The 26,419-nt window shown below is 41.0% G+C and overlaps 1 protein-coding gene across 6 annotated transcripts in view; it reads left to right on the top strand.

Annotated features, from left to right (window-relative positions):
• Positions 1-26,419, top strand: part of MTUS1 (microtubule associated scaffold protein 1) — a 171,490-nt gene that overhangs the window by 33,135 nt on the left and 111,936 nt on the right. For all 6 annotated transcript variants that reach the window (XM_053900908.1, XM_019466721.2, XM_019466720.2 and 3 more), the window contains exon 2: positions 19,319-21,551. In XM_053900908.1, coding sequence (XP_053756883.1) covers positions 19,467-21,551 — 2,085 coding nt within the window. In that variant the 5' untranslated portion in view covers positions 19,319-19,466. The remainder of the gene's footprint in view (positions 1-19,318; positions 21,552-26,419) is intronic.

Consider the following 26,419-nt stretch of genomic DNA (forward strand, 5'->3'; position numbering starts at 1 on the left):
TTAGTTCAGATCCATCCCAGCAATTTCCTGCCCTTGGTCTTTCCTCACTGGGACACCTTCCACACTTCAGCCAAACCAGAGCATTAGTATCTGTTTTAACGGTCTTGGCAGACCCATGTTGTTCCCAGAATAGAATCCAGACTCTTGAGCTTACCCGACTGCTGCCCTTGATCCCTCCCGTAACCACTTGGAGCTTCTTACTCTTTGCCATCATTGCACTCATTTCAAACATCAGAGCAAGTATGATTCCTTCTGACTGAATTGCCTGTCTTTCCATGTCTCCTTATTTCCTCCTGAGTTCGTTTGGCAAACGTAAATCTCCTCTTAATTGTGGTCTGTTGGTTACCTCTGTTGTATATTGATCTCTGTAGTGAAGGACTTCCTTATCTCATTGCCAAGTCTCCCTGAATACACAAATGTTCCTAATCCTGTCTACAACAGCCCTACAACCTAACTGTGCTCTAGCACATGGTAGATGTCAAACGCACGTTTCTTACAGTATCCCTGATTGTATTCATTTTATAATCTGAACAGTGCACAATTTTTGATGGAGTGAAAACTTTAGGCCAAGATCCAACAGCACAAGGGCCATTAATCACCTGTAAGAAGTGAATCATTCAAGGAGTTGTATTCATTGATTAGCAAAACCAGACTTAACATGAGCTTGATCGACGACCTTTATGAAAACAAACTACATTTTTCTGTTACCAGAATGGTTCAGAGTGATCCATGAGCTTTACTTCAGGTCTACAAGCCCACCACCATGGTTGTCATAACTGTTGGCGTCTATGGCTTGACTATGAAAGGACCATCTCTCTCGGAGATCTTGTCCCCTAAATCTAGCCAGGTACTTTCAGAATATGGAACTGAGTTGTAAATAGGTCATCATGGAGATCTCAGTACAAACCTCTCATCTCAGTGGAGAGCAGTGATCTATGCCGTAGGGCATTGGTGAGTGTGGTAGAGATGGCCATTTCTCCCTCGATCCCTATTTTTTACCCTCTTTCATGTTTAAGAATCATTAGCTGGGAACAGCAGCTCATAGTGGTATCCGTGTCCCAGCCTGCCTTGTAAATAAGTGTGGCCATGTGGTTAGGCTATGGACTGGAGTTATGTGCTGTTACTGAGGTAGCTTCCATCCTTGTTGTCTTTGCACCCTTCTTCCACCCTGCTCAGCAGTAGCACAGAGGGTGCTATTTTGGGCCATAGGTTGAGGTCATGCACAGCAGAGGAATGAGAAAGGTGGAGTCAGGGTTTCTGACAGCTGGGTCACTTAATCCTGGACAACCTCTGCAGACTTGTGCATGAGACAGAAATAAAGTTTGGTCTTGAGCCACTTATTTGAGGTTTTTGTCTCCTGTGGCTAGACTTTTGAGTTCCAAATACTATAGTATGTTTTATGACTTTGGACATGGAGTGTCTAGACCTGGGAAGGAGGAACTCCTAGAAACAAGGTACGTTCTCTGGAGTGGTCAGAGATTTGGTTGATTATGGTCTAAAAGGATTTATTGTTGGATCAGTGTTAAGATTTCATAGATCATTTTTAAGTCTTCTTCTAACCTGAGAGTCAAGGACTTTGAAGTGTTGAGCTTAGTTTTGATGAATTACCATATTCCATCATTTCTAAAACACACATTTTTACACTTGGATGCTTCAGATATTAGGATGTGTTTTTACAAGACAGGCCTCTTAGCTTTGGCATGTCATCACAGCTGAATTTGACATTTGTCCTGATGGTCCATAGGCATTTCCCACAGTGGCTAGCATTAGCAGGAGGGAAATGTTGAAGCATGAATACTGGCTTCAAACGGGCAGGTTCCAGTAGTCATCCAGGATGTATAGTATGGAGCAGTAGTTGAAGAAGTCACTAGTTATAGGTTCGGAAAATGGCCACTTTGCAGCTCAAGTTTGCAGTTTCTTCATGGAACCCAGTTGGTGGTCTCTCCTGGCTTTTTCTAAGGCTCAGGCCAAGAACAGCTAAGCTATTTAGGGTCTAAAGAGGACTGAGATAGTAGCCTGATTGGGTAAGATGATTCTTTGTGGAAGGAGGACACCAGATAGATGGTAAAGGTTTGAAATAATCCTCTTCAATACTTCTTGAGTTTGTGTTATATGCTCAGAGTTAAGACAAGTAGTGCTAGAAAGATTACATAAAAGAACAGCCTAACCTTTATTCTTAGAGGCACTTTCCCTCTCCCCTATCTCTTGTACTTACTTCCTTACTTTAAATAAAAATATGACTGCAAATATTGTCCCTGGGACCAAGTAGTATACTATACTAAATTTTTTGTACAACTTTTTTTTACCTACATACTTTGTTTTCTTTGACTGTCTGGCAGAAATAGCTTACATCCTCCAAAGTCACCCTGAGATTTCTCTCAGTTCAGTTTTTCGGTTGTTAAAACTTGCCAACGTGTGCTAGTTCTGTGTTGTCCCCGGAGACCTCCTTATGGGACCTCTGACTTTCTGCTGCCGAATGGGCTGCTTGCCATCCAGGTGTGGGATGCTGGGTCACACAGGTGTTGGCTGAGGATTCCTTTTTTCCCTTGTCCTCTGGGATGACACTCTGACCGGGTTTAATTCCTGTTTCCTGGATGACATTCCTACCGGGCTTACCTCCTCATTTTGCCGGCCTTCATTCTTGTAGATTCCTGAGAAAGCACGCAAGAGGTAAGTTGGAGGCTTTCTTTGTCTAAAAATCACCTTATCAACCAGTACTCATGCCTGATTTATGGTTTGGCAAGATTGGAATTCCAGTTTGAAAATACTTTTCTCTCAGAAATTTGAAGATACTGCTCTGTTGTCTTCTGGCTTTCAATATTGTGGCACAGTCTGTCCTTCTGATATCTGGCCTTCTGTTGGTCCCTTTTTTTTTCACCCCCCCCCCCCCCACCCCCGGAAGGTTTTTAGTGTAGTAGTTAAAAGATGAGCACAAGACCAGACTTCCCAGTTTGTCACCTCCTAGCTACGTGACTATGACAAATTATCAAACTCCTTTGCCTAAGGTTGTCATGCGTATAGTGCAGAGAAAAGGACTTCATGCCTCTTGACAGTTGTTGGTGGATTATATGAGAATTCATGTAAAGCACTTAGAAAAGCTTTTTGTGCCTAAGTTACATATTGGCTGCAATTAGTTATAATCTAGCTATTGCAAAATATTACTGTGATAAACAGCGGTCAGACCTTGTTCATTTATTGTGGAGAACAAACAATGGACTTCTTCAGTCTGGAGACTTTGTCCTTCAGCTCAAGGAAGATTCTTGCCTTGCTTCTTTATTTCTTACCACAAATTTTTTTCTCTTTTTCCTCTTTCTGATGATGCTATCAGTTGAATGCTGGATCTCTTGGATGAAGCCTTAATTTAAAAAAGAAAAGAAAAAAGAAAAGAAAGCCTTTCTCCTTTTTCACTTTGTGTGTATCTTTTGTTTAAATTTTGGGGCTAGTTCTTAAACTGTGTCTTCTGAAAGTTTTAATTATATATTTAATTATTTCACGTTAACTTCTGAGAGCATTCTGATTTTCTGCTTCTATTACTTAAATCATCCTGTTTTTCCATGAATATGATACATTTTTTCAAGATATTAATGACAGATTGTCTAATTTTTCTTACCGGCATTCCCTCAATTTTCAGAGAATTTTTTCCTTGTTTATTTTTTCGTATCAAAGCATGCCTTCCAATATTAGGTTGATGCTTGCTTCCTTTTTAAGATTGAGTTCTCTGGACTCAATTTAGTTTCTGCCAAGAACGATCCTCTGATATTTTGCCTGTGGGCTATCAGCCTGATTATAAGCTTACTGTGGAGCAGAGCACAGGAAGTGTGCTGGAAGTCCCATAGTTGAGATTGCAGAAGAATTCACTGTTTCCCTGCTTGCACCCCTATGCCTCACCCTCAGCGTCCCCTGGGTTTAGTAACTGTAACTTTGGAATGTCTAATCAATTCTAAGATTATACAGCTATTTACTGAGTGGGGGTAGTTGTCTGAATGTACAGGGTACGGGTAGGTACTTTGGGGAAGGGATGTCCAGTGGGTCCTTCTAGAAGATGACAGGGCATCTCCCTACCATGAGGCCCTGACTCTCTTCACCTTCTCTTGTTTTTGTGTCCAGCTCCTGGGTCATTCTGGGGTTCTGCAGGGTGTTAAACCTTGCATCTTGTGGTATATTCTCTATGAGCTTGTTTGACTTCTCTGTGTTCTAGTAAGTCATCCCTGCCTTCCAGTTTTGAGGTTTGTGATTACAGTGTCCTATATTATTGAAGTTTTTTGCTACCTAACTTTTTTCTATGCAAGAAAACCAATATTTAAATGGATTAGAATGACTTCAAGTTAGGAAGCGTGAGTATGCTTGCAGCATGTTGCTTTGTCATTGTGGAAAGGTGACCTCTGTGTTCTATAAGTATAGCGAAAGGTATTACTGTCCGTTTCTAGTTACAGAATGAAACACTCTTGGAAGTGCTGTTTTGTTCAGAACATTTTTATCCTGACTTTCGGTATCACTTGTGTGTGACTGTGTATGTGCTCTGCATTCGCTAAAGGACCTCTCAAGGTTAAATTTGGCATTTGAATTCTTCACAGCAGTTGGTGAGTTTTTAACGAAAAGACCTTGTTGCAACTTTGAGCCTAAGTGGGAATCTGTTGTGATTTTTACTGTCAAGCTTACACCCATTGAAATTCTAAACTGAAGCATTAAAATGTATTCTTGCAAACATAATAAATCTTAAGGACCCAGGTCATTGACTGATTTTCCTGGACCCCATGGAAAATCTGGACATCCGTGATTAGCTTAGACCAGTTGGCATTAGTCCCTGAGCCAGGATGGCGTCTCTTCTTCAATTACACACATGGGGTGTATGGACACCTGTATGAACTCCGGTTTCAACTGTCAGCAGGGAAGAGAGGGATTAGTAATAGGTAACTACCTACTAGAGGCTGCTGTAAGATTCGAAGTTCTAGGACTTGGGAGCCCCGGGAAGGCTGTGGCCGCAGGAAGAAGCTGCATGGAGGGACGGGGCCTGTTGGTGGGCTTTGCATGGGTGAGAGTGATACATGTTCCAATTTCTGCCGTGTGTTTAATCAAGGAAGGCGAATGCTTGCGTAGCGGGTGTCCTGGCGTGTGCCACCCTGAGGACCTGCAATTACACACCACTTGATAAGTTTCTGATCTTGTCCTTAAAATTTCCGATAGTGATAAGATTTTGCTAATAAAAGGTGCTTTCAGTTTTATGGTCCTGGGCATCTGTTCCAAACCGGTTGACAACAGTTCCCTGAGAGGGCACCTAGTGTCTTTCTCAATTGCCGCTGAAGTCAAAGTGAGGCTTTTTTTCGCAAAGGCCAGAACAAAGATCTTTCAACTTTATGATGACTTTATCCTATGATAACTTAGGAGAGTTGATGCAGAGACTTTGTGACAACCAGGAACCAGTTCTTGGTGATATTTTTCATGGGGGTTACTAAGTAATTTAGGAGTCTTGTGGTAACTGATTTTGTGACCGGGCATCTTTATCAAGGTAGATATTAACTGCCTGTACCCAGAGAGTTGGGACTATCCTGTCTTTGCACTAATTAACTTTGCTGAGTCCAGAAATAAAAATGAGATAAAAGGAAATATGTATATACTTTTAAAGTTTAAGGGAGGGAACATGTGCACACACATGCCTGTGCAATGAAGAGGGGTAGAGAGAGAGGGAGAGAGAGAATCCCAAGCAGGCTCTGAGTTCCCAACACAGAGCCCTACAGGGTGCTCGAACCTATGGACTGTGAGATTATGACTTGAGCCGAAATCACGAGTCAGATGCTTACCTGATGAAGCCTCCCAGGCACCCCAAAAGAAATAATTTTTTTTTAATGAAGGTATAGTGCAGGTGACAGCTAGTGCTTTAGAGAAAGAACTAGTACAGAGGTCAGCATACTTATGGCCTGAGGGCCAAATCTGGCCCATGCCTGTTTTTGTTTTGTTTTGTTTTTTAAGTTGTTTATTGGGACATGTCCACACCCATTCCCTTACTGATGGTCTGGGGCTGCTTTTTTTCCATGAAACCTGAGTTGAATAAATGCAACGGAGACAGTATGGAGCATAAAGCCTAACATACTTGCTGTTGGGCCCTTCGTGAACGTAGTTTGCCAGCCCTTGGACTAGATTAACATATGAAGATTTGGAAGCAGCAAACTTAGGAGGATTTAGAGGAAAAAAATGGAGCAAGGAGGTTCTTCAGGGTATAGGAGACGCATTATGAATTACTGTTTGGGTATCATTTTCTTCCATACCTTCATTTGCTTCCCCACCTCCATTATTTCTTTAATTTAATTTTATTTTTTAAAGGAGAAAAGGGGTCCGTTATGAAGGCTGTTAAGAGCTAAAAGTCCATTAGAGTAAACTAGGAGTTCAAAGTGTGGTGGCTTGTCATTGGCTGGGCTGTTCCCCGGGGGGACCTGGGGAAAGCATCTCTTCTGCTGGCTGGAGCAGTAGAGTAGTACAGCTTGGAGGGTCAAGTCCACCTCTATCTGTAGGGTTTATGGGGTAGGGCGTGAGAGCTCTCCCTGCTGAAACCTCCTGACTTCATTGTAGTGAGATTTCCCGTTACTGATTTCCACACCTGAAGTAGAAATAAATTCTTCTCATACTACCTTAATGCTTTGCACAGATATTTGCAGTTCTCCCACTCTTGGACAAGTGGTAAGGTTGCACTTTCCCACTTTGCTGAGATTGAGTGTTGTCCTGTGGCCAACTTCAGTGAAATGTGAGCGGAAGTAATGTCATGTATAGGCTCTCTGGGAACCTCATAATTGTTTCTCGGCAGGAGCTTTAAGTGCAGTGGGCCCTTGGCTGTGGTCCTTTCCCAGTGTCTGGAGATTATGGAAGTTTTTCTTGAGATGAAGCCTCCATCATCCTGAGTCCCTAGTTGATCAGGGGTATGAGCAGGGCTCCCTGCCAAAACCCTTGGACATTTGCCTTAAGCCACTGAAGTTCTGGGTGGTTTTTGCACGGAGCCTATCCTGAGGGGTAGAGGACAAGTGTTCATGTTTCAAGGTTTTCACCCCTCTAGATTTTGAAGTTCCACACTAACATTATGTTCATAATAAAAAGGTAAGTCTCTTTCTCTTATTTCTAATGGTGCTAAGTATTTCAATTGTTAGTTGCTACCTATATAGGCTTCTCCCAAGATAAAGATACTTTGGTATTTATATTAAGATTTTCAGGGGCGCCTGGGTGGCTCAGTTGGTTAAAGCGACTGACCTGGGCTTAGGTCATGGTCTCACGGTCCATGAGTTCAAGCTCCGTGTCAGGCTCTGCGCTGACAGCTCAGAGCCTGGAGCCTGCTTCAGATTCTGTGTCTCCCTCTCTCTCTGCCCCTCCCCGACTCGCACCTCTGTCTCTCTCTCTCTCTGAAAAGTAAATAAATATTAAAAATATATAAATTAAAAAAATTTTTTTTTCACCTCAGTTTTTTCCCCACTGATACTCATCTTTGAAATGAGGACTGTTTTAACCTTTTCTGCCTTTACAAGTGGTGACAGAGAACTTGGAGGGAATCTAAACCTTCTTGTCACTGTCTGTATACCTGGGGTATACAGGGGTGTGTGAGGGGAGCAAGGATGGAGATCTTCTCACCATCTTGGCAACATAGAGCAAGAAATCACTTTATCGAAGTGGTTGGGTGAAGAGTAATTACTCTTCCCACTTGGTCGATGAGAGGAGAAAAGATTTATCTAGGGGCTGTGGCTACAGTCAGGAATATGTGTGTCTGACCTTTAGGGCCCCATGTGCAGTGCTGGCTGTATTTCCCATAATTCTGGGGGATGTAACCATACTCCTGGGCACTGGCCATGTTCCCTTATGGGTTAAAATGTCATGTATAGGCTCTCTGGGAACCTCATAATTGTTTAAGTGTGTGTGTGTTTTTTTGTTTTTTTTGTTTTTGTTTTTTTTTTTTTAATAATGGAAACTGTGTTCTGAATTCCAAACAACCAATTCATGAAAGGACTTGAACAATGCACTGATTTTCCTTGAAGGGAGTTGTGATAGTTTGTAACCAAGCACTACAGAACAGGTGGCCTAAAGCAACAAAGATTTATTCTCACGGTTCTGAAGGCTAGAAGTCTAAAATCAAGGTGTCAGCAGGCAGGGCTCCCTCTGAAGCCTCTCGGGGAGGATGCTTCTTTGCCTCTTCCTGCTCTGCTTGTTCACTGGCTTGTCTGCACAACTCCAGTCCCTGCTTCTGCCTTCCCATGGCCGCCATCTTGTGTGTCTGTGCCTTTGGATGGCATTATTCTGTTCATTCTCTTTTATAAGGACTCTATGTAGTCAGATTAAGGCCCACCCCAGTGACCTAATCTTAACCTGATTACCTCAGCAAAGACCTTATTTCCAAAAACAAGTCACACTCATAAGTAGTAGGGGTAGGATATCAAGATGTCTTTTTGTGAGAAACTGTTCAGCCCATAACCGGCATTGAAAAATGTCTCTGCTCCAGAATGCTGTTTTAAGTTCATCTTGCTTCTCAGGAGGAAAATAAGCTCCTTAATTAATTAATTAACTCATTAATTAATTAATGAGAGAGGCAGAGAGATAGAAAGAATCTCAAGCAGGCTCTTGGGCTTGTTCCCGCCGCTCTGGGATCATGACCTGAGCCAAAACCAAGAGTCTCACGTTCAAATGACTGAGCCAGCAAGGTGTTCCAATCATGATTTTTAAAAAGTGGACTAACTCAGTAATGATAACAAAATGATTCAATGATGGGCAAAGGACTTGAATAGACATTTCTCTAGGAAGATAAATGGCCATTAAGTATATGAAAAGATGCTCAGCATCATGAGTACTTAAGCAAATGTAAATCAAAACCACAAGGAGAGGGCACCTGGGTGGCTCAGTGGGTTGAGCGTCTGACTCTTCAGTTTGGTTCCAGTCATGATCCCAGGGTTGTGTTTGAGTCCTGTGTTGAGCGCCACTCTGAGTGTGGAACCTGCTTAAGATTCCCACCTCTCTCTCTCTTTCTCTCTGCCCCTCTCTCCTGCTTGCCTGCTCTCTCTCTCTCATTCTAAACACACACACACACACACACACACACACACACACACACACACACACACACACATTAGGATGGCTCTTATATTTAAAAAAAAATAAAACAAGTGTTGGTGAAGGTGCAAATAAACTAGAACTCTGCATTGCTGGTGAGGACATACGGTGGTACAGATGGTGTGGAGAACAGTCTTGATTCCTCAAAAAATTAAACATAGAATTACCATATGATCTAGCAGTTCCACTTCGAGTATATACCCAAAAGAATTGTGAACAGGGTCTTGGAGATACCCATACATGATGTTTATGGCATCATTACTCACAGTAGCCAAAGGGTGGAAGTAATCCAAGTGTCAGTGGATGAATGGATGAACAAAATGTGGTATATACTTACAATGACACATATTCAGCCTTGAAAAGGAAAGAAATAGTGACACATGCTGCAACATGGGTGAATCTTAGGTTAAGTGAAATGAGACAGCCACAAAAGGACAAAACGTTGCATGATTCCTCATAGGAGGTACCTAGAGTAGTCAGACTCATGGAAACAACAGTAGAATGGTGGTGGGTAGGAATTAAGGAAGCGTAAACAAAAATGTATAGTATTCACTGACCAGTCTCATAAGTAATACCCCTCTTCCTAATCTGGATTCTGGACCAGTGGAGAACTATGACACAGTAAGGTATCCAGCCTTTGAACAAATCAACTCATTTCTGTTGAAGGATACTTGGTAGGTGATGGCTTAGTGTGAGACACCAAGGAGCTCCCTATCAGCACACCTTGGAATTTGGTCCTTTGAGTTACCACAGGGTTGTTCTCTGAACTGCAGAGTGCTCCTGTGCTCCCCACGGGTGGACTCATCCCCAAGAAGACAGTGGGAGGAGCTCAGCCAAGCTTGCTCTGTTTATTCCTCCCAAATTTTCTAGTCTGATGTGTTACTGCCCTTCTCCAGGCAGGATGAAAATAAAGGGTCAGATCAAAGCAAAGAAGGATACATTGAGCTCCCCCATTAAAAAAAAGCTTCGGACACAGGGGAAGAAGTATTCACTTGCAACATCCCTACTTCTTGTTCTCTCAACAAATCACACTTGCAGTTTAGCCCATGGTTAACCAGTGACTTGCTCATTGTCAAGAATTTGCTCCCCAGTGACACCACTGTCCCTTTGGGTGCTCTTCTAGTACTTCTGATGGGCAGTTGAGAGTTTGAAGGCTCTGGCAGTTAATTACATAAATTCCAAGGCCATTCTGTGCCCAAAACTTAATTTACTTTCCTCTTTTCAACTGCAAATGACAAACAGACATGTTGTCTTGCGTAGAGGTGTGTAGTGAGATCCAGTGACAAAGTTAAGGTGCCAGTCACATAGTGATGCCTAAGTTTGAATATAAACTTCTACTGTCACATTCCCAGGGAAAAATTATTTGCAGCATTGTCTAACTTTGCAAATTCAAGTCCAAATATGTTCAAAATAAAATTCTCTTGGCCCTTTCATAATTCATTACTTCAACAAATGTTTATTGAAAACACTCTGGGTACTCTTCCAGTCGTTGGGGATATTTTGGTGCATAAAACAGACCCCCCCCCCCCCCCAAAAAAAAAAAAAATCCTGCCCTGCTAGAGCTTACGTTCTGGAGACTTTGAGAAAGAAAAAAAACCAAACAAACCCTAGAATTAAATTCCAATAAGCATATCTTACCAGGTCCCTGTCAAGCTAGAGTATTTTTTTTTTTATTTAAAGAAAAAAAAAATTTTGAGAGAACACATGCGTGAGGGAGGGGCAGAAAGAGAGGGAGACAGAGGCTCTGAAGCAGGCTCTGCACTGAGAGCTCAGAGCCCAATGTGGAGCTCGAACTCACAAAACACGAGATCATGACCTGAGCCGGAATCAAGAGTTGGACCCTCAACCTACTGAGCCACCCAGACAGGCTAAGGCATTCTTGGAACATAGGTGGGGTTCTAATTCTTCCGGCAGCCATAGTGCAGGCTGCTTCACAGGAAAGGCTGTCTTTATGTGGTCCCTGAAGTTGTGCTAGTTCTCAGCCCCCACTGTGTGAGGGGGCACACGGGTGATCACAGAACTGTGTCCCCTGCTGCACTATTCCCCCAAACCACTGCATTTTGAAAACGACCCAATCCCCTAGTCCTGAAGGAGTAAAGCAGGGAAGAATTAAATTCTCAGAACGTAGTGTCTAGTGTTTCTGAAGACCATTGTGCTGCAGCAGGCGGGCCCCCGCCCAGTGACAAACCTGTCACTCGTTGAGGAGCAGGCCATTTTCAGGATTTTGTCATAAGAGCTACGCCTCTTGCTCTGGATGTACTTCAGTCTAGGGAACCTGACTCCTGGGGAAGATGTATCTCTAATATTTCACCATCCAGTCAAGTGCTAACTGGGAACGCTTTGTTGTCTTGGGGTATGATTGTATGTGTACGTGCACGTGGTGTTGGGATTCTTGAGTTGTTGGAAAAAACACATGGATTCCAGCTTATCCCATCCATCACTACCTTCTTGTCCACAAATAGAGTGGAATTGGGCTGACTTAGGAGCCTAGCACCGCCTGTCAGACCCATTAGTAATCATTTAAAGTTGGGCATGTTCTAGTTTTATGGAAGGCACACAGAAATCCGCTTTGCCCTTTTAAAGCAATAAATACTGTGTCAGCCACTAAATGTCAAAAAAGGCCTATGAAGATGTTGTTCGCTACAGTGCAGTTGTGTCTCCCGCGTGCCGGCCAGCCAGCTCTCTGCTGTCCGGCTAGACTCAGGTGGAGCTTCTGCTGTCGGCCCACACCTGCCAGGGATGGTTCAAGGTGCATCTGGGTGGCCTGCCCAGAAAGGCTGCCTGTTAGAAGCCTTTGCTCGTGCCAAGGCCTAAACTGGCTTTGTGATAGATGTGCAGTCCACACTTTGTCTTCTTCAAGGTACGGCCTTGTGCAGTCCTCCTTCCGTGGAAATGCCCGTTTGCCTGTGGACAGAGTTGCCATGAGCTGGAGTTATCTACTTAGGTCAGAAGAATGTGTGGTCTTAAGCTTCGAGTTTGTTGCCTGGTCTGTGCTATTTAAAACCAGCATCATAGGGGCGCCTGGGTGGCTCAGTTGGTTAAGTGTCCGACTTCAGCTCAGGTCACAATCTCACGGTCCGTGAGTTCGAGCCCCACGTCGGGCTCTGGGCTGAGGGCTCAGAGCCTGGAGCCTGCTTCCGATTCTGTGTCTCCCTCTCTCTCTGCCCCTCCCCCCGTTCATGCTCTGTTTCTGTCTCAAAAATAAATAAACATTAAAAAAAAAACAGCATCATAAACGAAAAAGTGAGCTGGATTACAGGATAGAGGCTGCAAACCACCAACTTGTAAAAAACTTCTGACCTGTGCTTTGAACCAAAGTGTCGTCTACCTCGCTCACGGCAGAAGCTCAGGTTACTCTGTGTGTGTTTTGCTCCTGCAAACATGGCTCCTTGTCGATTTCTCATGGTTTGTTGCTTCGTAGGGTATATTTACAGTTTTGACAGGGCCCGTTAAAGAATAACTCCATTTCAAGAGTGCTGTTAGGAGTGGCTGAACCGTTTGTTAAAATATATTCTCCTGAAATGGTGAGAAGCCACTGCCCCAAACCCCACATGCTTCCTTGGGTTGCTGTACCACGGCAGTCCTTTCTGGGTGATTCTGTGGACCTCCCCCACGATCCCACACCGAAGGGGAAATGCCTGGCTCACCAGGGCTCTGGCCTCCTGGACTGTGTTCCAGAGCTGTGGTCAGCACATGTTCAGGTTTGGTCTTTAACTTTTAGGAGTAGTGTCCGTGCCTTTTTCCTCCTGTTTATGAACCTTTGAAAAATAGCACATACGTTATTACGGATGAGATTATAGATGAATTACAATTGCAGATTATATAATTAGAGAATCTTAGCCATAATTATAGATGAGTTATCGACGAGAAGTAGTTTGATGGACAGAGCTACGTTTGAGAGACAGACTTAGCCATCACCTCAGAGCAGAAAGAGGGCAGGCCTCACCTACAGCTTTCCACCGTAGGGACAGGGCTTGCTACCGCTGGAGGAGACCAGGGTTTATGCTCAGTGGGCAGTAGGGCTGGGAGTAGGTAAGAAGAGTGAGGCCTTGGCCTGAAGTTGAGAATGTAAGGGGTGCCAAGAAACCTTCAGTGAACAAGATAAATAATATTTTTGTATTAAAAATTTTTTTTTACATTGACTTATTTTTGAGAGACAGAGACAGAACACAAGTAGGGGAGGGGCAGAGAGAGGAGGAGACACAGAATCTGAAGCAGGTTCCAGGCTCTGAGCTGTCAGCACAGAGCCTGACATGGGGCTCGAACCCACAAACCGTGAGATCGTGACCTGAGCCAAAGTCGGACGCCCAACCGACTGAGCCACCCAGGCCCCAGGCGCCCTAAGATAAATAATATTTAACATGTTATTATCAACAATCAGAATTGATGTAAAAAAAATCCATACTGAGCAAAATATAAAAAATACCTTAGAGATAAGATTGGTATTCCTGACTTTGCTCTTTGCCTCAGGCTCCAGTATGGCTCCATTGCGCAGGGTTACTGATCCTGTCTTCAATTTAGTGCCTGAGGCGAATGCCACTCAACTCACCCTTGTCCTTGACCCATCACTTCTTCCCAGATTTACAGAATCCTTTAATCACTTTATTTCTTCTGGGCCGAGGGAGTAAAAAAGAACAGGGGCAGAAACATTACACTGACTGAACTCCCTCCACCTGGAAGGAACAAACTCAAGTGGATTTAGAAGAAACATTCTCCAGGACTGTAAAAATTTCCAATTTGCTCTGGACGGGAGTATTCACTCGGAGAGGAAAGTACAGAAGCAGGCCTTCAGAGGTAAGGAAAGTGTACCTCCAGTTAGAGTAAGTTTTACAGTTGGATGTGGTAGCTTTGCTCTGCCAGTCCACTCATTGTATTGATCACCTCGACTAGACGGGCATTCTTAAAGCTCTCTGCGACATGTTGGTTGCTCCAGGCGTGGTCCGTGGACTGAGAGCTTCCGCAGCACCACGGAGATGGAGACAAAGCCAGACCTACTGAATCGGTCTGCAGTTTTCCCCCAAATGCCCAGTTGCATGTACAGTCCAGCCCTCTTGTGGCACTTCCATAGCCTTCATTTTTGAAATCCGTTAGGCCAACACTAGCTTCCCTCCTGTTGAAGTGGCTTCACTGGAAATCATGATGCTCTTGAGAAACTATTAAGTACGTTTGTTCTTGGCTCTGGGGGGGTAAGATGTGCTTTACTACACTCTGCTGGAGGACGTCGAGTTTGTCAAAAGGTAGGTTGCAGGAGCTAATTTAAGCATTTTAGCTAGAACTGTGAAGAACAGGAATAGGGGGAGGGTTAGGGGTAAAGCCTTTAGCACCTTGAATGGTTTCAACAGAAGGTAGAGATTCGTGACTACGTCAGTAACACGTGCTGATGATTTTTTGTTCAACTTCTTTACACTTTAGAACAAGATTGATAGCTCAGATATTAGACATATGTCTTCTTTTTTGTTCTAAAATAAGTGGAAGACCAGGTAATATTTTGGGTTTTGAAGCATAGAGAGCTTGAATGGTATGATTTGTGAGTTCATAAAAACTTGAAGAAGCACTGACAAGATTCTGCGATTTGAAAGGTGTAAATTATAATTGTTTGTATTCAAATCTTAAAACTGGCACACCATATGTAGACATAAATAAGGAGTAAAATTAAAGTTCTTTGTGGATATAAAGTAATGAAACTAGTTTTCACAGGTATGTGGGTTCTGGAAATACTTTATAATTGCCAGATGAGGGAGCAAATTTATCTGTAATAATAGTTCAAATTACTGGGTTGGACATGACAGGTAACACGAAGATGTAGAAGATACCTGATGTATAAGCGCCTACTGAGTTCATAGCTGAGTCAGCAAGTAAGGCACACCACTCCTCAATAACCTGGTAGTGATATTCTAGAAAGCACTTTGACCAAGGCATGTAGTTTATGTCCTAGAGGTGGTTTCCTCACTTGTAAAATGAGGACATTTGAATTAGATCTTACAGGTGCCCTCTAGTATTGGGGCTCCTGGGTGGCTCAGTGGGTTAAGTATCTGACTCTGAATTTCAGCTCAGGTCATGATTTCATGGTTTGTGAGATCGAGCCCTGCATCAGGCTCCATGCTGACAGCACGGAGCCTGCTTGGGGTTCCCTTTCTCTCTCTTTATCTCTCTCTCTCTCTCTCTCTCTCTCCATAAATAAACTTTTAAAAAAATGCCCTCTAGAATTAATATAAGGATAGCAAGTTCATTTATAACATAAGGACTTAATATGACACAACTTTTTAGGTGTATCTATTCACTGTAATAAATACGGGAATTTCTGCTTTTGGAGAATAAACAATCATCCTTAAGCTACAGTTTAGAAGGTAATCTCATTTTTTCCCAAACTATTGAAATACCTCAAATCTTGCACAAGTAGTTCTTTTCACTGACCATTTCTTTTGGTACATATTAGTTGTTAACCTTACAAATGATTAGAAAGATGTGTATTTTGGTAACTTTTCAAGAGGAGCTAGCCTTTCATATTCTCAAATCTTAACAAGTAGGGAATTTGTTTGCTCTCATTTAAAATGTTCTGTGAAAAAGATGTCATCATGGCACTCTTAAAAAGGAAACTTGCTCATTCTACTTTGTTCTGGTAGATCAGACTGCTGAAAGACAACTTGAGAAATGAACCCTTTGAGAATCATTGATTCCAACATTTTTGCCTTTTTTTAAAACTTTTGATTTTGCTTTAATAAAAAGTATTGTCCAAACAGTAACTTTGAAGGTGTCACAAATGACATTGCAATTATAGAAATGCAAAGACATTACTTCCTGGGTCAGGTCAAATCTCAGCATCCTGTCCAAGAACACGAGTACAGCATGTGGTAGAAATTTAGGTACTGCTCTTCCAGTGGGAGAGGGATAATATTGGCCACCAGACAAAGAGGCTGACTTTTAACTTGTTTGACAAAATTCCTGAGGGAGTTCTGGTCACCCGTTTCCTGACCATGGCTGTATATTCGTCATGATGACTTGAAGCTGTTGTTGCCTTTTTTAGTTTTTAGAAAACTTTCATATTAGAGAGCACGAGCAGGGAAGGGAGACAGAGAGAATGAGAGACAATCTTAAGCAGGCTCTGTGCTGAGCACGGAGTCCGATGCGGGGCTCGATCCCATGCTGCTACGATCATGACCTGAGCTGAAATGAGGAATCAGACCCATAATGGACTGAGCCACCCAGTGCTCCACAGCTGTCATTTTTGGTAGTGAATGTTGATCTTCCAACTCACCCTGGAACTGATGATCTAAACTTGAGAATTTTTTAGTATCTGAACCATTATACCATGAATTTTTTTAGTCTTAGCTACAAAGGTAGAAAACACTTCTGTAAATTTATTTCCTATTAAAACTCTCCTGAAGTATTTCTTCTTAGTGCATTTTTCTGTGACTTTTTTTTTTTAAAGCTTTGCTTACCAAGTATGGAATTTGTATTTTGTGAATTAAAAAAAAAAAAGGTAAACCCAATTATACTAAGCAGTCATGTGAAAGTTGGGATGGTTGATGGGTTCTTCACTTTTTCATTACTCTTCGTGAACTACTGACTTGTCAGTCTAAAACATTTAAACTTGAGTGGAATTCCACAACAATTAAAAATGTTTTTATATTATAATGACCTGCAAAAAATACTTGAGAAAAATGCTGAATAAAATGCATAAACTTTAAAAGTAAAACTCAGGTCTTATATATATAATACAGACATATTAACATTTATAAAGAATTACCCCCCTTTCACCTAACAATTTGGCAGACTATATCAAAAGCCATAAAAACAAATCCTAATCTTTGGCTCAGTAATGCTTTTATTTCTAGGAAATTTTTCCAAAGGAAATAATCACAGGTAGTCAATGATTACAAAAATGTTTAGTGTTACTTATAAAGGAGAAAAACTAGAAACAACCTAAATATAGAATGTCTGTATCTTATTATATTATTCATTTGCCTTAAAAATAACTTGAAATGCCTTGACTTTATTCCATTTTAATCAGGGTTTTGTTTTTAAATCATTTTTTTAAATGTACATTGGAAGAAGGAACTCAGGAAGTAAAACTCCTTAATTAAATCTAATGACTGTGTTTATATAGACAAATGACTTCTGTGATTTACGTTAAAAGCTTCTGTTTACAGTGCTCATATTTGTTTATACCAGAATCTCTTAAATACTGACCTTTATGGAAATAGACAGATGTAACATGTTTACTGATTTTTGACTTTCCACTCCACACACGTTAAGTCTAAAAAATGAATAAATATGCTTCTTGATTTAAATATGTAGCTTGAACATGTTTTATACCCCAGGATTAAAAAAAATTGTGCCTCAGCAAAGCTTTTATTAAGGTGCTAGTCAAAACAACTATCACTTCAGTGATTTCTTTATTGACTTAAGAACTATAGTGGGAGAATAATAAGTAATTTATATTTTCCATCAGTATAAAAACTCATACAGGCCTTATTTTAGGATTCAGAATCTTTTTTTTGAACGAGTATGTGTGTGTGTGTGTGTATGCGTGTGTGCGCACACATGCCCAGTGCTCGTATGTGCACACGTGCGTGCTATTGAGAGAAACGTTGCAGCCTTTCTTCTCCACCCGCCCCCCCCCCCCCCCCCCCGCCAGTAACGGCTGATTTCAGGATGCATGGCCAGAAACAGAACACTGTTCACGAAGATACTGATCCTTTCACTTGTGCCATGGTTCCTGTTCTCCTGGTTGTATGTAGGTCACTGAAGTTTGATTACAGAGAGAGGATTACAAAATAGAAAAATGAGATCTCTTAATTGACAAATTTACAGGTTACAGAATGCCATTGTCCCCCCTCATGTATAATTTATATCTTTAGGACAGAGCCATGACATCTGATTGACATTTAACCGGGATTAGAAACTCAATTCAGTTGAAAAGTATATCTTGTGTGACTTATTTGAAGTCCTCCCTTGAGCATTTGGGCCTTTTTTAAGCACTTCAGTTTGACCAAAAGCATAATCAAATTTTAGTTATTTGCAAGCATAATCAAATTTTAGTTATTTGCAAAAATCCTTGGATTTGAAAGCTTTAATGGGTGGTTTTTAATGATTTTTTTTTTTTTTTTTTTTTTTTTTTTAGTGTGCGACTGAGTAGTTGTCAGTGTGTTTATGGTATTGCGCGGTCATCACCATAATCTTTAGAACATTTTCATGACTCTCAAAAGAAACACCACCCCAATCAGCAGTCTCTGCTCATTCCCTTCCCTCTTACCCTTTCTCAGCTCTGGAGAATCACTGATCTACTTTGTCTCTATAGATTGGCCTATTCTGGACGTTTCATGTAAAGACAACACATAATGAGTAATCTTCAGTGACCGGCTTTTTCCACTTAGTATAATATTTTTAAGCTGTAACGCTGTATGTATTCATGTTGTAGATGTATCTATACTCCATTTTCTTCTGTTGCTCATTGTTTATTCTGTTGTATGGGTATATAGCTTTTTAAAATTTATTTACCAGTTAATGGACATAGGCTTCCACTTGGCTATTATGACTAATGCTTTTATTAATCATGTATATTTGCACAAATGTTTGTGTAGACATATGTTTTCATTTCTCTTTAGTAGATACTTAAGAGTAGAATTGCTGTGTTATACAGTTTACTGTTTTTAGGGACTTCTAAGAGTATACCACTTTATTAAGAGCCAACAGTGTTTTTTCACCTTTGAAATATGTTGAGATACGGAATGAAAGCATGGAAAAGAGAAATGCCAATGCCCTAAATCCTCATTGATCTTTAGTTTATTTGCTGTGTTTGCCAGGTCTGTCTGGTAATCACTCTCCACACAAACACTAAGGGGACTTCTGAAACTGAAAAGGGCATTATTACTGATGATGTTGGGGCAGCAGGAATGAGTTGGAACCGTCCTCAGCAAATTAGGACCGATGGTTAACCAACAAGGAAAGGCTATTAGGTTTTGCTTCCTTCCCTCTTCTGAGAAATAAGAACCAATGAAAATAGGGAGGAGGCATCTGAGAAGTGAAGTCAGTCACAGGGGAAATTTTAGCACTGTCTCTGTCTTCTGCCCTAGTCTCTCAAATAAAAAAGCACTTTTGAAAAGATATGAAACTTGAGCTACTTTACCCCTGTCTGCAGGTTGAGGTTCCAAATGTAAGAATAAAGTGGTTGAAACAAATGAAGTGGTGGCTTGTTAATTTTTCTAATACTTTCCTGAACTGATCACTTTATTTCTTCCAGGGAACAACACATCATTACAACCTGAAAGCATCTTAGAAGCTTTCGACTGTGCTAAAAAACCTAGGAGATAGACAATTTTTCCTTTCCTTTCATTTGAAAGGATTGAAAGAAGAAAGAAGATGGCAGAGGCTTAAAGTTGACATTCAGGATGAATGATGATAATTCAGATGAGAAGACAGAAGATGAACGGCTATCCTTACTTCTCAGTGGTAAAAATGGAAATACCTGTGCATACAACCAAAATTCCCCACATACACAAAACTCCTCAGCCGTTAGTGTGAGTTGGAACTCTGCGAACCCGGATGACATGGTGGTTGATTATGAAACCAGCTCTGCCGTGGACATTGATGAAAACAATACTTTAACTCCTCAGTGTGTAGAAGTGCTTCATCACCAAAAGTCGTCAAGTGAGTCGATTAGGAAGGAGGTGTTAGACACCCACAAAGCCTCCACACGTCAGTCTTGTGTGCACGTTGTGAATACAGAGGAGCCAAAGTACCCGTCTAACCGTTGTCATTCCCTGGAATCATTACGGGACCAGAGTGCTGAGACATCGCTGCCTTTTGTGTGGAAACCCAACGATGATGATTTGAACTGTCCACATTGTCTTACTGCCTTGGAGCCAAACCAGACATTTGACATGACAGTGGATGATGTTGACTGCACCTTCGTAACACGTCATGCCATTGGGAAGAGTCAGTCTTTGCATACCACTGGAAATCTGCAGCCGACCGGCATGAGGAGTGGAAACCCATCTTTATCCTGTTCTACATCTCCCTGTTCTGATAAGATACATGTAAGAGAATTGAATTATGATCAAGACAGCTTTGAAAACCCTCAAGCCACAGCAGCAGAGGCCCAAGATACAACGTACATAGCATTTCCTAATGTGATGCAAACTGGTATTGTTGTTCCAGATCTTGGCATTCAGTGTCAGTATTCCACAGGACAGATCACCAGTGACTACACAGATGGGTCACAGCAAGGATTAGTTGGAGAAAAAGAGATACAAGCTCCAACACCAGTTTCTGAGGGCATGGATGTTCCCAATGGGGCTGTATTACAAGAGTTCTTTTGTTTATCGAAAGATGAACCAAATAGTGAGACACATTCACAGGCCTCATATGGGCAAAAGGAAATGGGCCAAAATCTCAGAGAAACAGTGTCCAATTGTCTTATAGATGATGAATGCCCTTTACTGGTGCCAGCTTTTGATAAAAGTGAAGCCCAAGTACTGAACCCAGAACATGAAGTCACGGTGGCTGGAGATGCACACAATGCCTCTCATGAAAAGGATTTGGAAACCCAAAATCGTACCGTAGAATTGATACTGACTAGCCCACTGGGACAGAAGATGGCTTCGTCAGTTGAACTGAGTTGGGATGCAAATGATATGGTCATTAACACAAATAATACAGTCTGCATGTCAACACCAGTCCTAGAACCCCCAAATACAACCTTTTCTATTTCACCTATTGAAGTGGCAGAGAAATGTAGTAAAGTGGAGAAGAGTCATCAAGAACTTAGAAATGTACCGAGCTTGAAGGGGGCACCTGTGAACACGTGTAAACCTAATCTAGGAAAATTGACAACTAAAATGAATACTCCAATAGGCAGCAAAGTTAGAAAAACCGAAATTATAAGTTACCCAAGACCAAACTTCAAGAATGTCAAAGCAAAAGTTATGTCTAGACCAGTGTTGCAGCCCAAAGACCCTGCTGCATCAAAGGTCACACCCAGATCTCAGCTAACCGTTGCCTCATCACCCTTATCCGTGTCTTCCTCAAGACAGTTGACAGCTTTGAGCAAAACACCAAGGTCTGACTTGAATGCAGATACAAAAGCAGAAATCCTAATTAACAAGACACACAAGCAGCAATTTAATAAACTCATTACTAGCCAGGCTGTGCATGTTACAACTCATTCTAAAAATGCTTCACACAAGGTTCCAAGAACAACATCTGCCATGAAATCGAATCAGGAAGATGTTGACAAAGCAAGTTCTAATTCAGCATATGAGACTGGGTCCGTGGCTACCTTCTTTCAGAAGATGAAAGGCATACTCCCTGTTAAAATGGAAAGCACAGAATGCTTGGAAATAACATACACTTCTGACATCGATGGGATTAGCCCTGAAAAGAAGGGTGAAAAAGAAAATGGGACACCTATGGAAAAACAAGAGCTAAAAAAGGAAATTATGAATGAGACCTTTGAATATGGTTCTCTGTTTTTGGTAAGTCAGATTTTTGCCTACTTCAGAGAAGGGTTGGAGGGAGCAGAGTATGTATTAGCAATTGGTCTTCACAAATAGTCAATAATATTGCCAAACTAGGTGTGCAAGTTTGCTTTCAGGTTAATATTTTATTCAGTAATTGTTTGTCATCTTAGTTATATACTTCAGAGTGTTAATTGGCTACAAGATGGGGAAAGTGCATATGGGGAAAAAATCGTCAAGTACAGTATTTTGTATTGAGTGGCAATGTTCCTTTTAATGAGGGGAAAGAGAAAGCTTCTTTTATATCTTGGTGTAATTAGTTATTGGAAGTTAAATATCTGATTATATTTCGTATCTCAGGGGGAAAAAAAAAAGAGATTTGTTTATGAACTTTAAAATGTGTTGGGCCACATTTAAGAAATGGCTGGGGAGAGCTGGTAAACAGTCTCAACATAAAAATAACTCCTGGTCTCTTGTGGAGGAAGCTGCCCCGGGAAGGGGAGTCGTCTCCTGTGAACCCGGTGGGGGTGGGGGGGTGGGGGTCGGGATTCTGCCTCTGATCAGCTAATGTGATCTGAAAGGATTGGACTAGGCAATGTCTGAGGTCTCTTGCAGCCCTAACCTGATGATTCCTGGCACATTAAGATAAACCCCTTTTATTCATGTACAGTGAAAAAGCAGTCTGTTGTCTGTAGCACCTGTCACATATTTGATGTGTGTAGGGGGGCGGAGGAGACAGGATAGTCTCATTCAAACAGAAAATTCACAGGTGGATTAAAGATGACTTTTCTTTAAACATACCTGTATCTTTGTCAGTAACATGAAGAAACTAGTTTTCTGAGTTTTAAAAACATTTGTCGGGCCATTCTTGGGCTTTGTGTACTCGTCTTCAGTCCTGTTTTTCGCGGAAGGCACTTACATGTATTTTTGGCCCCATGTCGACCTTTCTTGGACTCCTGTCCCCCGGGTTAGGAATGGAGCGGGGTGCCAGGTAGGAAGGCAGATGTGAGGCATCTGTGTTCTGTGTGGAGGGCTCAGGTTGGAGAGGAACGAAGCTCGTAAGGTGTAGTGAAGTGTTCAAGGTCTGTTTCAGAAGTGTTTTCAGGATGCATAGGGAATTGTTGGGTCCTTTTAGGAAGTAAGTTAGGAAAGACCAGATATTCTTGAGCTATATCAGTTTAGGGATGTTTTGGATTTTGTGACTTTTGGGGAAGAATGGTACACCTTAACGATGTCTAAATTAATGCGATTGTCTATTTTAAAACTCCGATTTTTAAGTTCTTTTCAAGTCAAACGTAGGAAACTTGTTTTATATCATTTGTATTTTGATATTTTGCCAAATCAAACTATAACCTCTGGTAATTCTAGTCAACGTTCTTAGTTTGGTGTTTATAGCTATACATAAAAAAAACAATACATTTATTCCTCCTTGATTTATGGGAGGCTTTCATTATGTATCTACACCCAACTGAAAGTCTCTCTAAAAAACATTTGGCTTGACTATAAATTGGTTGTTTGATTGTGAAATTAAAAGCTTTTCTGTGTGCACTGAGTAAATCTTAGGCTTCGTTCTGCACATGGGAAGCAGAAAGCTGTTTTTCAGGTTCATGATGTGATATTGAAGTAAGGTGTTAGAAACATCAGGTTGACATGGATCCTGGCACATCTTGGGGAAGAAGCACTTTTTTTTTCTGGAAAAAACCCAGCCAACCTCATTCTTTACCCATGTCTTAAATGTAGTTCCCTCCTAATAGCACTGTTTTGCCTTGGACATGTTTGCACGTATCATGGGGAAGGGACAGGCCACAGGCTCTGTTCTTACTGTAGAGAACCGAATGAGTGGCCACTTGCTTCATGTTGACTCCAACTGCCATGTTTCTTGGTCACTTAAACAGGATCCAAAGGTTGTAAATCTTCCCTAGGTCTATGAGGGGACAGTGCTGGAAGGGTGTTAGTTTTCAGTGTGCTCTGGGGGTCTTGGGCTAAATTAGGCCTTGAGTTTACCAAATTCTTAGGTTGCCTCCAATCTCACAGCTGTTGAGTCAGTGTCTATCTGAAAACATTCTTGTTTGGAAGAAGGAATTTGATTTTAATTTGATACTGGTTGCATGTAGCTACCCATTACAAAAGTTATGTATTGGTGATTGTGTGTTAGATAAAGGAGGTGGTGAATTACTTGAAAGGAATTGGTATTTTTTTGATAGCTCCTCTGAACCGCTTTGCTCAGGTTTTGTGTATTATTATTCTGTCATTGAATTTTCCCAGTAATATATACATCATCATTCACTCTTTCCAGTAACAATGGGCCAGTTGTCAGCCACATTTAAAGGCTTCAGAGACATTATTTAAAACATACAGAGCTGGTAAGAACTAAAATCTAGATTCAGACTCAGGGCTCATGACTGGAATCCTGACCCTTTCTGCTTCATACACCACAGGGCTTCAAAATTTGGCAGAATATAGGCTAGCAAGGCAGAGTAAATTTGATGTAACCAGCTTACAAAAGTGAATCTTTAACAAAAGTGTGGTTTACTTTTTAAAAGGTTTTCTCTGGGGGATTATCTTAACCAGCTTCATGTAGAAGTAGATGTTTGTAGTTGGTGGACATTGACCTGCTCTTGGGGGCCGATTTTATGTAACGTTCTTAGGATATTACCCTATTGGTTTTTTCAGTCAACCCTGTGATACTTTAATTTTTTAATTTTAATTCCAGTATACTTAACACACAATGTTAGTTTCAGTTGTACAATATAGTGGTTCAACAATTCTGTACATTACTCAGTGCTCATTGTGATAAGTTTACTCTTCATTCCCTTCACCCATTCCCTTACTCACCTCCCCTCTGGTAACCACCAATTCTTTGTAGTTAAGAATCTGTTTTTTGGTTTATCTCTCTCAGTTTTCCCTTTGCTCATTTGTTTTGTTTCTTCTTCTTCCTCCTTTTTTTTTTTTTTTTTTTTTTTTTTTTTTTTTTTTTTTTTAGTGTTTATTTTTGAGAGAGAGAGAGAGTGCAAGTGGAGGAGGGACGGAGAGACAGGGGAGAGAGAATCCCACAGTAGGCTCTGTGTTAGCAGCCTCCAGAGCCCCACAGAGCCTGCCATGGGGCTCCATCTCAGGAACCCTGAGATAATGACCTGAGCCAAAATCAAGAGTTGAACGCTTAACCAACCGAGCCACCCAGGCACCTTGGCACCTCTGTTTTGTTTCTTAAATTCCACATACGAGTAAAATCATATAGTATTTGTCTTTCTCTTATTGACTTATTTCACTTAGCATTATACTCTCTAGTCTATTCATGTTGTTGCAAATGGCAAGATCTCATTTTGTTTATGGTTGAATACTATTCCATTGTGTATACACACACGTATACACACACACATTTTCTTTATCCATTCATTGATTGATGGACACTTGGGATACTTCCTTAATTTGGTTATTGTATTATTGTAGATAGTGCTGCAATAAACATAAAGGTGTGTGTGTCTCTTTGAATTAGTGTTCTTGTACTTTTTGGGTAAATACCCAGTAGTGCGATAACTGGATTGCAGGGTAGCTCCATTTTCAACTTCTTTGAGGAATCTCCATTGTGTTTTCCACAGTGGCTGCACCAGTTTGGGTTCCCACCAGCAGTGCACAAGGGTTCCTTTTTCTTCGCATTCACACCAACACTTGTTACTTCTTGTGTTGTTGATTTTAGCCATTCTGACAGATGTTACATAATATCTTAATGTGGTTTTGATTTGCATTACCCTGATGATAAGTGATATTTTCATGTATCTGCTGGCCATCTGGATGTCTTTTTTGTGTCTGTTCATGTGTTCTGCCCATTTTTGAATTGGATTATTTGTTTTTTTGGTGTTGAATTGTATAAGTTCTTCATATATTTTGCATACTAACCCTTTATTAGGTATGTTATTTGCAAATGTCTTCTTTCATTCCTTATGTTGCCTTTTAGTTTTGTGATTGTTTCCTTTGCTGTGCAGAAGCTTTTTGTTTTGATGTAGACCCAGTGGTTTATTTTTGTTTTTATTTTCCTTGCCTTAAGAGACATATCTAGAAAAATGTTGCTAACTGCCGATGTCCGAGATATTTCTGCCTGTGCTCTCTTCTGGGATTTTTATGGTTTCAGGTATCACATCTAGGTCTTTAATTCATTCTGAATATATTTTTGTGTATGGTGAAAGAAAGTGGTCTAGTTTTGTGCTTGCATAGGCTGTCCAGTTTTCCCAACGCCATTTATTGAAGAGATTGTCTTTTCTCATTGTATATTCATTCCTTCTTTGTTGAAGTTTATTGACCATATAATTGTGGGTTTATTTTGGAGCTGTCTTATTGTGTTCTGTTCTCTGGGTGTCTGTTTTGGTGCCAGTAACATACTGTTTTGGTGACTAATAGCTTTGTAATATAACTTGAAGTCTGGAATTATAATACCTCCAGTTTTGTTTTTTTGTTTCACAGTCGCTTTTGGTATTTGGGGTCTTTTGTGGTTCCATACAAATATTACAATTCTTTTGTTCTAGTTCTGTAAAAAAATGCTCTTAGTATTTTGATAGAGATTTCATTAAGTGTGTAGATTGCTTTGGGCAGTATAGACATTTTAATATTTTTTCTTATCTATGAGCATGGAATGTCTTTCCCTTTCTTTGTGTCTTCTTCAGTTTCTTTCATCAGTGTTTTCAGATAGAGGTCTTTCCCCTCTTGGGTTAGGTTTAATGCTAGATAGATTATTATCTTTGGTGCAATTGTAGATGGGGTTCTTTCCTTAATTTCTATTTCTTCTGCTTTATTATTAGTGTATAGAAATGAAACAGACTTCATAGGGTGCCTGGATGGCTCAGTCGATTAAGCAGCTGACTCTTGATTTCGGCTCAGGTCATGATTTCATG

Source organism: Panthera pardus, unplaced genomic scaffold, assembly GCF_024362965.1.
Source record: "Panthera pardus isolate Hobbes unplaced genomic scaffold, ASM2436296v1 HiC_scaffold_13, whole genome shotgun sequence".
Classification (NCBI taxonomy): Eukaryota; Metazoa; Chordata; class Mammalia; order Carnivora; family Felidae; genus Panthera; species Panthera pardus.